The sequence below is a fragment of the Molothrus ater genome, chromosome 24 (genome assembly GCF_012460135.2).
Source record: "Molothrus ater isolate BHLD 08-10-18 breed brown headed cowbird chromosome 24, BPBGC_Mater_1.1, whole genome shotgun sequence".
Classification (NCBI taxonomy): Eukaryota; Metazoa; Chordata; class Aves; order Passeriformes; family Icteridae; genus Molothrus; species Molothrus ater.
This window is the reverse complement of record NC_050501.2, coordinates 3,441,143-3,452,464: the sequence shown is the minus strand read 5'-3', so window position 1 is coordinate 3,452,464 and position 11,322 is coordinate 3,441,143. Positions and strand designations below refer to the sequence as shown.

General features: G+C 51.0%; 1 protein-coding gene across 1 annotated transcript in view; it reads right to left on the bottom strand.

Moving 5' to 3' along the window:
- Nucleotides 1–749: 749 nt before the first annotated feature.
- EPHA10 (EPH receptor A10) overlaps nucleotides 750–11,322 on the bottom strand; it is a 33,612-nt gene continuing 23,039 nt past the window's right edge. Inside the window, exons 9-17 of the mRNA XM_036397215.2 lie at nucleotides 11,210–11,265; nucleotides 10,335–10,460; nucleotides 7,849–8,034; nucleotides 6,788–6,849; nucleotides 6,497–6,700; nucleotides 5,198–5,347; nucleotides 4,882–5,075; nucleotides 4,645–4,809; nucleotides 750–3,477 (exon numbers count right to left, since the gene is read on the bottom strand). Of these exons, the coding sequence (XP_036253108.2) occupies nucleotides 3,363–3,477; nucleotides 4,645–4,809; nucleotides 4,882–5,075; nucleotides 5,198–5,347; nucleotides 6,497–6,700; nucleotides 6,788–6,849; nucleotides 7,849–8,034; nucleotides 10,335–10,460; nucleotides 11,210–11,265 (1,258 nt within the window). The 3' untranslated portion in view covers nucleotides 750–3,362. The remainder of the gene's footprint in view (nucleotides 3,478–4,644; nucleotides 4,810–4,881; nucleotides 5,076–5,197; nucleotides 5,348–6,496; nucleotides 6,701–6,787; nucleotides 6,850–7,848; nucleotides 8,035–10,334; nucleotides 10,461–11,209; nucleotides 11,266–11,322) is intronic.

Sequence of the window (11,322 nt, the reverse complement as noted above, 5' to 3'; positions counted from 1 at the left end):
GAAAGGAGCTCACTTGAACTGACAGATCACTGATTACCATGACAAATGGCACCTGCTCTTCCTGATAATCAGCCATTATTCACATTCAAACCTTGCTCTTCCTCCAGAGCCAGGTTCTTTTTAACCTTCCCAGGACAGCTGGTAGCAAGGCCAGGCTCACCTGAGCCCTGCACCCTGGGTCTGGCAGCCTCTCTGCAGTGAGAGCCCACAGGGGGAAGGGGAAGGTGATGATTTCATGTCTGAGGAAGGGGGAAGGTGATGATTTCATGTCTGAGGAAGGGGGAAGGTGATGATTCCATGTCTGGGCTGCTGTGGGGCAGTGAGGGGCAGGAGGAACAGCCCTGGCTCCTCCCTTGCTCTCCCCAAAACCCAAACCTGCTGGTGGTGCCAGCTGAGTCCTGGGTTTCACTTTCACCATGCAATGAATGCTGAGGGGTGGTGGGAGGGATTCCCACCTCTCTGAACAGCACCTGGCCCACAGGCCAGCCCATGCACCTTTCTGACACCACAACATGCACCAGCAAAGCAAAGCAGGTGCTTTTCCTCCCCACAAAATGTCACTATCAAGAAACCACCCCTCCAGCCCCTCTACAGGTGTCAGCTCACCTTAGCACAGATGTCATTTGACAAAACAAGGCATCACTTCACACCTTGATGCTACTAAAACTGTCCCTTACTCCACATGGCACCTTTGATAAAGTGTCATTTCCCCCCAGAACACTGAAATGACCCACTCAGACAAACCAGGGCAGGATTATGGGTTGGTTTTACTCAGGTATTTAGATATCTCTTTATTGCCAGCTTCAACAGTGGTTCAATAAATACAAAATTTTAAAAAATGTCAATAGATTTTTATTAGCATTTATAATAACTATTATTACTATTGTCATTATTAATAAATAATATTCCAAACCAACTGAGATTCCCTGGAGATGTCTGACTATAGTTCAAACATGAGATGCACACAGAGTCCTTTATAATATTATATTACATTTGTCTCAAGCTTATAAAAATATATATTGACTTCTCAAGTGTGTATTTACAGTACTTAAGATGTGGCTAATGAATAGAAAAGCATCTGGGGATGAACCACCTTGATTCCCATTGGTTTCTAGTGAGGGGAGTGTTGCAGATGCTGCTCCAGCCCGTGGAGAAGGCAAGAGCCTTGTGACATGCCAGAGGCTGGATGGGAAGAGATCAGGGTCATTTTGAGGCATTTCCCTTGCAGCTGCAAAACAGCCTTGCTGATTAATTTAATTATACTACTTCCCCAAGGAGAGAAGCTGAGAGGATGCAAGTTAATTTTAATATCATAACAACAATCTATAGCTTAATCTACAAATTTTGTTATCTTGTGTTGGTGAGAGCTCAATTAAAAGTGTTTATTCTTGCAAAAAAACTGGGCTAGGAGGCTGCTTCCATGGGGGGCTTTCCTTTCCTTCCTTGTGGGAGAGAGCAGGAGAGCTGCTGACTCCTGTTTCTGCTGGGTCAGAGCCCACTCCAGAGCTCAGCTCCTGTGGGACCCCTCCACACAGCCACAGCAACTACAGGAGTGTCCTGGTTTGAAAAGGAAGTGAGTTTTTTGGGAGTTTGGTGATCAAACCAACAGGTGCTCAGATTTGAGCCCTGGCCAGCCCCCAGCCACTGCAGCCCAGGGAAACAGCCATGACCACAGATAACTGAGCTGAGGTTCATCCCTTTCCAGCTGGGCAGCATCCAGAGGGACAGAAAAGCAGATTTTAGTGGCCACAAGAGGCACCCAGAGCTGGCTCTTGTCACATTCCTTTTTCTGGAGGCAGGGTCTGTTCTGGGGACTCAAGGGAACACGGTGCTGCCTGCTCATGGCCAGGTTTGTTTTCCAAACTGAGGCACACTGCCACCTCACCACCAAGCCCTAGATGTCTCCAGATCTCCTGAAGCAGCCTGGAGCCAGCTCCTCCAGCAGCAACTTCCCAGCATGGCTCCTGCATCCCAACAGGCAGCACCAGCAGGGAGAGGGGAGAACCAAGAACCAGAACCAAGAACCAGAACCAAGAACCAGAACCAAGCTGGTTCAAGCCCCTGCCTAGAGAGCTGTAATATGCTTTCTCTAGAGATAAAATGTAAACACAGAGAGCACACAAATTGCACTTGATCCTTGGGATCAGGCATTTCACTAAATGCAGGGCTTAGGTCACTGCTATTGCTCTTCAGGCTGGGAAATAGGGGGATGGCAAGTGACCAACCTGACTGGAATGGGCCAGACTTGGAGAAATGATTTCTGTTAAAAACACTGACCAAGAAACTCTGGGGAGGGTCACAAGAGGCATGGTTTGAACTGCAGAGGAGACAGGAAGGAGAGATCTTGTCTTCCCCAGAGCATATGCAGCACTCTCCTGGGCAGAGAGGTCACCCTGCCAGCCCCAAGGGGCCCTGCACTCAATCCTCATTCACATCCTCATCCTCTCAGAGCAGCCAACAACAGGGTCTGACTGGAGCAGATTTCCAACCAGACTCTGAGCATCTCCTACAGCCTTCATCCCCTATGTAAATCTTTGCCTTTCAGCATTAATAATTCACTTGAGACACTTACAGATCACAATAAAACCTTACAAAACTCCATAAAGGGCTGCAAATACCCATTTAATTAACAAACCTCAAGGAAAGTTGTATTATTAAGATGCTATTTATGTCTTCTCGGGGATCAGGCTGCAGCTCTGGGAGCTGCCAGCGTGCCAGGAAGGCAGCACAGTGCTCACAAAACAAAGTGTGGATTGCATGGATGCAGCCAGCACCATTTCCTCTGTGCTTTACTGGAGAATATTTGGTTTTGTTCACCAAGTGAGGTGTCAAAACTCTGTGAAGTAGCTCATGGAGCAGAAGGGATGCAACTGGGAAAGAGTTTCCTTCAGCACAGATGGGGAAAGTCACCTTCCAGGAGTTGGGCATTGGGTGAGAGCTGCTTTCTAAATATAAAAGCAATAAAAACTCCTTGTGGGGTTGCTGTGATCTGTCAGGCTGTATAAAAGTCCCCATGGATTCACCAGCAGGATACTAGACACAGAAGTGTTGGCTCTGGATTAAGACAGTGCAAAAAGGTCCATCCCACCCTGTGAACTCAACTACCACATGAAATGGCATCACTACAGTTTGACTCATCTTACAAACAGCCCTGGGGAGAGCCACGTCCCCCAGGCCCCGCCCTGGGGATGCTGGGCTGGCACAGGGGACAGAAGCCCTGCTCTCCCACCACGTGTTTGGCAGCACCCAGCAGTTCCCACAGCCCACCTGAGACCCCCAGGTTTCAGAGGTGGGGCTGGCTGGCCCAGCAGGTCTCTCCTCCCCGGGAGCAGGGGCTGCTCTGCCCCTCTGCACACACGGGCTCACACCTGCACGCCCCGGCCGTGCATCCGGATCACCTGGGCCCGCAGGCTCTGGATCCCACTCAGGAGGGTCTTCTGGTGCTCTGCCAGAGTGATGCCCAGGCTCAGGATGTCTCTGCAAAATGAGCCCCACATCAGCCAGCACACACAACCCTTACACACAAGCTCAGCTTGCAGCCACTCCCCCAGAACACAACCTTCTCCCCACCTTCTCCCCGTTCCTTGCTGCTAGGCATGGGTTAACCATCACTGGGTTAACCATACACACTTCTCAAGTGTGTATTTACAGGACTTAAGATGTGGCTAATGAATATAAAAGGATCTGGAGATGAACTAACTTGATTCCCATTTGGGAATCACTGCACCCGTTGCACACACTGCAGAGGCAAGAGGAACCAGGGCAGGGCAGCCCCAGCAATAAAAACTGTCAGTGTTCCAAGAAACTCCCGAGCCTCAGCTGCCTGGGTAATTCCCAGCCACCACCTGCCTCTGGAGACTTGACAGCTCAACAAGAGACATTGCTTATGAACAGATTACAGGATTAGTTATCCACATTCTTGATGTGCATTTCACATCACCATGACCACCGTGTGCCCCAACAGTAACTGCTTCCAGGCCAGGCAGTGCCCATTCCACACATGCCCAAGTAAGAAAATGCATAAATAAAAAATCCCCAAGCTTTAGCCCCAGCCAAAGCAGCACTGACCCTGACCAGGCATTCTGGGCTAACAGGAGCCTGCAGCACACCAGTGTGGGACAGCTCTGAGCCCACCACCCTGTGCTGCAGCACCACAGGTTATCAGTAAATCACTCTGGATGGGCTCTGCTCTCTGGCAGGGGCAGGAAACGTTGCTCCCACTGCACCCACATGTCACAGACATCTTTTATGAAGAATCCTTTCCTTAGGATTTTTCCTCCAGAGAAGCTGAGAGGCCTCAGGAACAAAATGTAACCAATGGTTATCTGCTGCTGTGGAATGCAACAGGTGCATCTGGGGTTGGTCTCATGTGTTTGTTTTTAATCAATGGCCATTCACAGTCCAGCTGTCTTGGACTCTGTCTGAGAGATAAGCTTTTGTTATCATTCTTTCCTATTCTATTCTTAGCTAGCCTTCTGATGAAATCCTTTATTCTTTCAGTATAGTTTTAATATGATATATATAATAAAATAATAAATCAGCCTTCTGAAACGTCAGATCCTCATCTCTTCCCTCATCCTTGGACCCCTGTGAACACCATCACACCCACACACGAGATTACAGCCAGGAGAAGAGGTCACTTACTGGGCTGTCATCCTGGCCACAGACTCCAGGTAGCAGTAGCCTGCAGCAGTGAAGTTGTCCTTGTATCTGCCCATTTCTATGGCTTCCAGCCACTCCCCCACGGAGCTGAACGAGGGGAAGGCTGAGAAGGTTCTCTTGGAGAGGGGGATGGACGTGCCATGGGACCTGCCAGCAGAGAGGGTGGTGAACAGGGAGTGGGGCATGGCAGGGCAGGGGGGGACAGGCAGGTGTGGTCACCTGGGACATGTGGAGCTGGGGCACTCTGGGGGCTCCAGGCTCTGCACCAGCTTGCTCAAGGCAGTGTGGATCTGTGAGAACTTGGGCCTCTGGCTGCGGTCCTTCTGCCAGCAGTTGAGCATCAGCTGGTGCAGGGGAGGCTGGCAGTTGGCAGGGGCTGGCAGGCGGAAGCCATCCTCCACAGCCTTCATCACCTGCATGACACGAGGGGCTGGGGTCAGCTGCTGCCATCAAACCAGAGGCAAACCCTGGGGCAAGCCTCCCAGCCACTCCTGCAGCTGCAGCACCATGCACTGAGCAGCTGCAGGGCACTCACATCCTGGTGGGACATGTCCCAGTAGGGTCTCTCCCCGTAGGACATCACTTCCCACATGACGATCCCGAAGCTCCACACGTCGCTGGCAGGACTGAAGTGCTGATACTGGATGGCCTCAGGGGCTGACCACAGCACCAGGCTCTTCCCACGCTGCACAGGCAGAAGGGCAGGAATGATTTATCATTTACTGGCCCAGTGTCAGAACTCAGTGCATCCCTCTGGGTGTCCAGAGTTGCCAGGACCCCTGCCAGGGGGCTCTGAGACACTGGCACACAGCCCAGAACACCTGTGGGTTTGATTATGACCCATGGAACAAATTACCAGCTTTGTATGAAGACCTGGAAGCCACAGAAGTTTAAGTAGTGTAATAATAAAATTATCACGAGGTGAAAAAGTAGATTTGGGGGTTTTTTAGAATAGGGGTTTTGAGGACAAGATGGAGGGACTTGGGCGTGTCCAGCCTTCTTCTTCTTCTTCTCTACCTCCATCTTCTGCTGTGATGGTGGCACTTTTGGATTGGTTTAGAGTAGAAGCTCACTGTCTAACACAGGTGATAGGTTGGAAAGTAATTGTAAACATGTTATATGTAGTTTGTAGTATAAAAAGATAACACTGCCCCGGGGCAGGCAGTGTGCCTGGAATTGTCCTGCTGGACAGACCTTGGCAGGGCAGGACAAAAATTTTTATGGATAAGATACAATAAACAGCTTTGAGACTGAGAACTGAAGAACTCTGACTCATTCTTCGAACGTGTGGACCGAAACAGAGACTTTTCACATATCTCAGGGCTGCAATAAACTGCAACCTTCTGAGAGCCCAGCAGGATGTGGCCAATGCTGGCAATTCCCAGGTAGGCATTCACTGTTCATTGTGCCCTGCCTGGCATCACAGGGTGGACACCAAGCAAACCCATGTGCCAGGAGCACATTTAGTGCTAAGAGAAAACTTTTCCCTCAATTTGTTTAAAATGTCACTGCAACTGTATGCTACGCTGGAGTGTGAGTCCTGAAATATTAATGCGAGAGGAGGATGTCCCCAGGAAGAGCTGATAGCCTTTTGTACACTGATATTTAAGGAAAACCATCCCACAGCTGTACAAACACAAGTCCCCTCTGCCCTGATTTGTGCAGCAGGGCTGTGGCTGGAGCAGGCATGAAGGTGCTATGAAGGTCCCTGACCAAAAACATTGGATTTCTACCTGAGAAAGAAGTCCAAGGTGCAGAATCCCTGTTCATACTTGAAGAAGGGGATGGGAGCCTAGGAAAAGTGTTGACAATAGAATGTGGACATGCAGCTCACCATGGTGGAGAAGATGGTTTCCATCTTGTCTTCCTGAGGCTGTCTGAACCCTGTGATCTTGCATGCCAGGCTGCTGCTGACAAGGACCTTGTGGGCAGCCAGGCTCTTGTGCACATAGCCCATCTCTGCCAGGTATGCCATGCCAGAGGCAATGCCCTGCAGCATGCAAATGAGCTGCGTGCCCGTCAGCTGCCCCTCGTGTTTCTGTGAAAGCAGAAGAGGAAAAACCAAAGGGCAGCCATGGGAACACAGCCAGGAGAGTCCAAGCTGGGTAGACACCCCAGTACTCACCCTGAGGAAGGAGTCCAGCAGGCCATTCCCCATGTACTCCATCACTATCATCATGGTGCTCCCTGCACAGACAGACAAACAGCACGGTGTCAGTGCTGTCATCACTCAGACTCTGCAGGGGTTACAAATCCAGGTGCCAACCCCTGCACTGCCTGGCTTTTGGGGGAGATAAGGATGTTATCTCAGCCAGGTTATAATGAGCACTAGGGCCAAGGCTTCCCTGCCATTCCCAGCTAGGAACAGATTCCAGTATCAGAAGCTCCTTCCGTCAGGACTGAATCACAAAGGACAGCACAGCCCAGTGAAAGCAAAAGCAACCAGCCCAGTCAGAACTTCCTTTCCTTATAAAAACCCTAGTTTTTAGGGTTAGAATCTTTGGATTTACAAAATATCCATTTAACTATCGCATCCATAGCCTGGTTCTGCACACACACTCATGGGAGAGAGCTGCAGCAGTCAGAGCAGTCTCTGGATCTAAACCCTCCATCAGAACCGACTCCTTTCCTTCGCCATCCCCTTAAAGCTTCTCTGCCAGAGGGAAACCCCAGGAGCAGCCCCTGTTATGGGGGGAAGCTCCATCCCAGCACCACCAGAGCTCCTGCAGGCCTGGACTTGTCTGCAGTGCCAGCTTCAGCACCCAGGCAGGCAAAAGTGTCTGTGGGGTGAAACACCACACACCCAGCCAGGCAAAAGTGTCTGTGGGGTGAAACACCACACACCCAGCCAGCCAAAAGTGTCTGTGGGGTGAAACACCACACACCCAGCCAGCCAAAAGTGTCTGTGGGGTGAAACACCACACACCCAGACAGCCAAAAGTGTCTGTGGGGTGAAACACCACACACGCAGCCGGCCAAAAGTGTCTGTGGGGTGAAACACCACACACCCAGCCAGGCAAAAGTGTCTGTGGGGTGAAACACCACACACCCAGCCGGCCAAAAGTGTCTGTGGGGTGAAACACCACGGTGCTGCTGTTTGGCTCAGGGCCAAACCAGGCCCTGAACCAGACAAGGCCTCAGGCAGGTCCCATCCGGCTATATTGGTAAATATTCCAATGAATGTACCTCTGGTGATGACCCCCTCGAGGCGGATGACATTGGAGTGGTCAAACTGGCCCATGGTGCAGGCCTGGGCCAGGAAGGAGCGCTGCTGTTTCTCGGAGCAGCCGGCCCTCAGCGTGCGGATGGCCACCGGCAGCTCGCGCTTGCTGGGCAGCTTCAGACACCCCCGGCACACCTCCCCAAACTCTCCTGCACGGCAGAGAAATGGGTTAAACACATCCCTGGCAGGACTGCTGGCACTCACACCAGGCCATCCTCAGCACTGTGCTGCTCCTCTGCATGTGGGGGAGCCGACCTACGCGGGCCTACCTCCTTACTTAAGGCCCTACTGGAAATGTGCCTGAACACTAAGGGTCACTATGATAACGTGAACATGGAGGTATACCAGCCCTCTCATTTCCTAGTACTTAGAAAAGCAGGAATCAAACCTACACTAGAGGAATCAAAACCCTCCATACTTCCTTTATATTACCTTCTAGTAGGGTCAGCTAAACAAGCTATGGGGCCCATACCCCAAAAATGAGGGTTCAACTCCTTCCCTTGCTAATGAACCCCCAGGCAAAACTAATCTTTATCACTAGCTTACTCCTAGGAATCAAATAAACTCATCAGTCCCAACATCTGAATTCCATCTTATGCTGTGGTGTGATTTCAGGGTTTACCCCAGAACCTCGGGTCCCTGCCCTGATAATTCCCTCCCGGTGTGTCAGTCACCTCTCCTTTCCCCTCCCAGCACTGTCTGGCACTCCTGGAATTCCAGAGGGCCTCGAGTGATTGGCAGATCCAAAGGATGCCCTCTACCCCTGGGGGGCACTGGGCCATCCAGGTGTCCTTTGTCCCTTTGTCCCTCCCCTCCTGTCCCTGCTTGGTGGCTCCCTGCCCCTTCCCTGCCCCTCTCCCCAGGGTTCAAAGGAGCAGCAACCACGGGCTCAGGGAGTTCTGTTGGAGCTGGTGCTGCATTCAGAGGCCTGAGGGCCAGAATAAAGCTCTGGATCCAAACCCTCCATCAGAACCGACTCCTTTCCTTCACCATGGCCCTGAAAGCTTCTCTGCCAGAGGGAAACCCCAGGAGCAGCCCCTGTTATGGGGGGAAGCTCCATCCCAGCACCACCAGAGCTCCTGCAGGCCTGGACTTGTCTCCATGTGCCAACTGCAGCACCCAGGCAGGCAAAAGTGTCTGTGGGGCGAAACACCACACACCCAGGCAGCCAAAAGTGTCTGTGGGGTGAAACACCACACACCCAGGCAGCCAAAAGTGTCTGTGGGGTGAAACACCACAGTGCTGCTGTTTGGCTCAGCAGCAAGGGCCAGAGAAGCTCAGGCACATCCCATCCAGCTATATTGGTAAATTCCAATAGTCTTACAATTGTTGTCTGTAAAATTATTGTTGTTCCATAATCCAGAGTAGCCCCAGAAAACAAAGCTGTTTGCTCATGTTCATGAGAAGCTGACAATAATTTATACACCCCATGGAAGCTGCTGACCCTCAGGCACCTCCAGAGCCTCTCAGCTGTTCTCTCCATGCTCTGCCCCAGTGCATATTGTATTTTAGCCCATGAGAGGAGGAGCAATCACTAAGGTTATGCTTTGGACCTGGCTGATTCTGACCCTCCTGGCTGGTTGTGCCTCCTGGTCTGCTTCCCACAGAGCTGGACACAGCAGGGCTGTGAGGGGGGGTTCCTGCAATCCTTGAGGAAGAACATCCCACTGCACAGCCATGCACTCCATAACAGGAGCTACAGAATTCCCAACATAAAAAACCAATATTGGCTTGACAGCAAAAAGCGTGTAGCTATGAACAGCTTTATTGATTTGGAAATCAGGTTATTGTTAGGTCAGCAGTGAGACAAACACACTCCCAAATTCCTTAGATTTAAATGTCTTCCTTACTAATTTCTTTCTTGATTTTTCGAACACCATTTTGCTCATGAAAGGTACATGGGGCTCCTCTGAGCTGCTCCACCCTGCAGTTCAGAGGAAACCTCATCCCCTCTTCAGTGTCCTCTCCCCTTCAACACTGTCCTTCAGCTGCAGGCAAAGCCCTCCCTCCTCCCTTCCTCCACCTCTGCTGCTGCTACAGCTGAATTTATCTTTAGGAAAACAAATGACAAAGAATGATCACGTTTCCCACATTCTGGCACACAGTAGCCATTAAGGCTCTAGGGTCCAGTCAGGGGATTTTAATTTGCTTTTAAGTTTTAGGCAGTGAAGTTGATGAAAATCGATAAATCATTAGGTTCACGTATTTATAAATAGTTTTCATGCTGCTGTCAAACTGCCCAGATGCAGATAATTGCTGATGCTTTCTGCTCTGCGTGGCTTGGCTGTGCTCAGTGCCTCAGGAAAACACCAGGAATGTAGAACAAAGCTTCAGGATAAAACCCTCACCAGCCCCACTGCCATCCTGTGCTGCAGGTGGGTACCCCCAGGACTGCCATGGCCCAGTGAAAGGGGAGCACACCAGCACAGCCACCACCCCTGGAACTTGCCTGTCCTGATAATCCTCTCAATTTTGATGCTGGCATTGTCCAGTTCCTTGGCAAAGAGGTGCACAGCCTGCATGGGGTCCTCGCAGGTGCTGGGGTCAATGTATGTCCTCCTGGTTGGTATTTTAACTGCAGGAAAGGCAGAAAGGGCAGGTGAGAGGGGCTCAGCAGAACTTCCACCCACCCATCCGGGAAACACTGTCCCAGCTCATCCATCTCCTGGTCTGTGGGCAGAACCAACGTGCCACCTTTCTATAAGCAAAGCAAAAGACTCAGTTCTAAGGTTTCTAAGATATTTTTTTTTAGGATTAAGTGAATCCAACTGCTCTGCTCCCCTGCCACAACCCCTGGGTAAAGGAGAGCAGCCCCTCTGCTCCAGAGAGGCTCCCACCCTCCAAAGCCAAGTGGAATGTCAAGGCAGGCTCTTCTACTTCCAAGGTGCTTTGGGGAACAGAAAAGCATGTGTACACTCTATGGGCTTGGAATGAAATAAACTCATCAGTCCCTACATCTGAATTCCCTCTGACAACTATAAAATTATTGCTGCTCACTAATCCAGAGTAGCCCCAGAAAACAAGGCTGTTTGCTTGAGAAGCTGACAATAATTTACACACCCCATGGAAGCAGCAAGTGTCCCCATTTCCTCTGGCACACAGTGACCCCCACGCAGCCAGGACAGACACTGGCACATGCAGCTGACAAGCCCACGGTCCTCAGAGAGCCTTGCTGTGCTGGCCCCTGCTCTGGGATAACACAGGGTGACAGCACTTCAAAAGTGAGGGCTCAGGGCTGCTTTGGTGGGTTATTAACAATGATAAATCAGGGATAAATCAGGGACCCCCCAGTCACACTGGCTGTGACAGCTGGGTGCCACTTACAGTGGAAGTACAGCTCCTCATCCCCATCCTGGCTGGCTTTGCTGTACCCACACTGCCTGCAAAGAGAATGAAGATGCAGTGTCAGAACCCAGGACATTCCTCTGGCTGCCCTG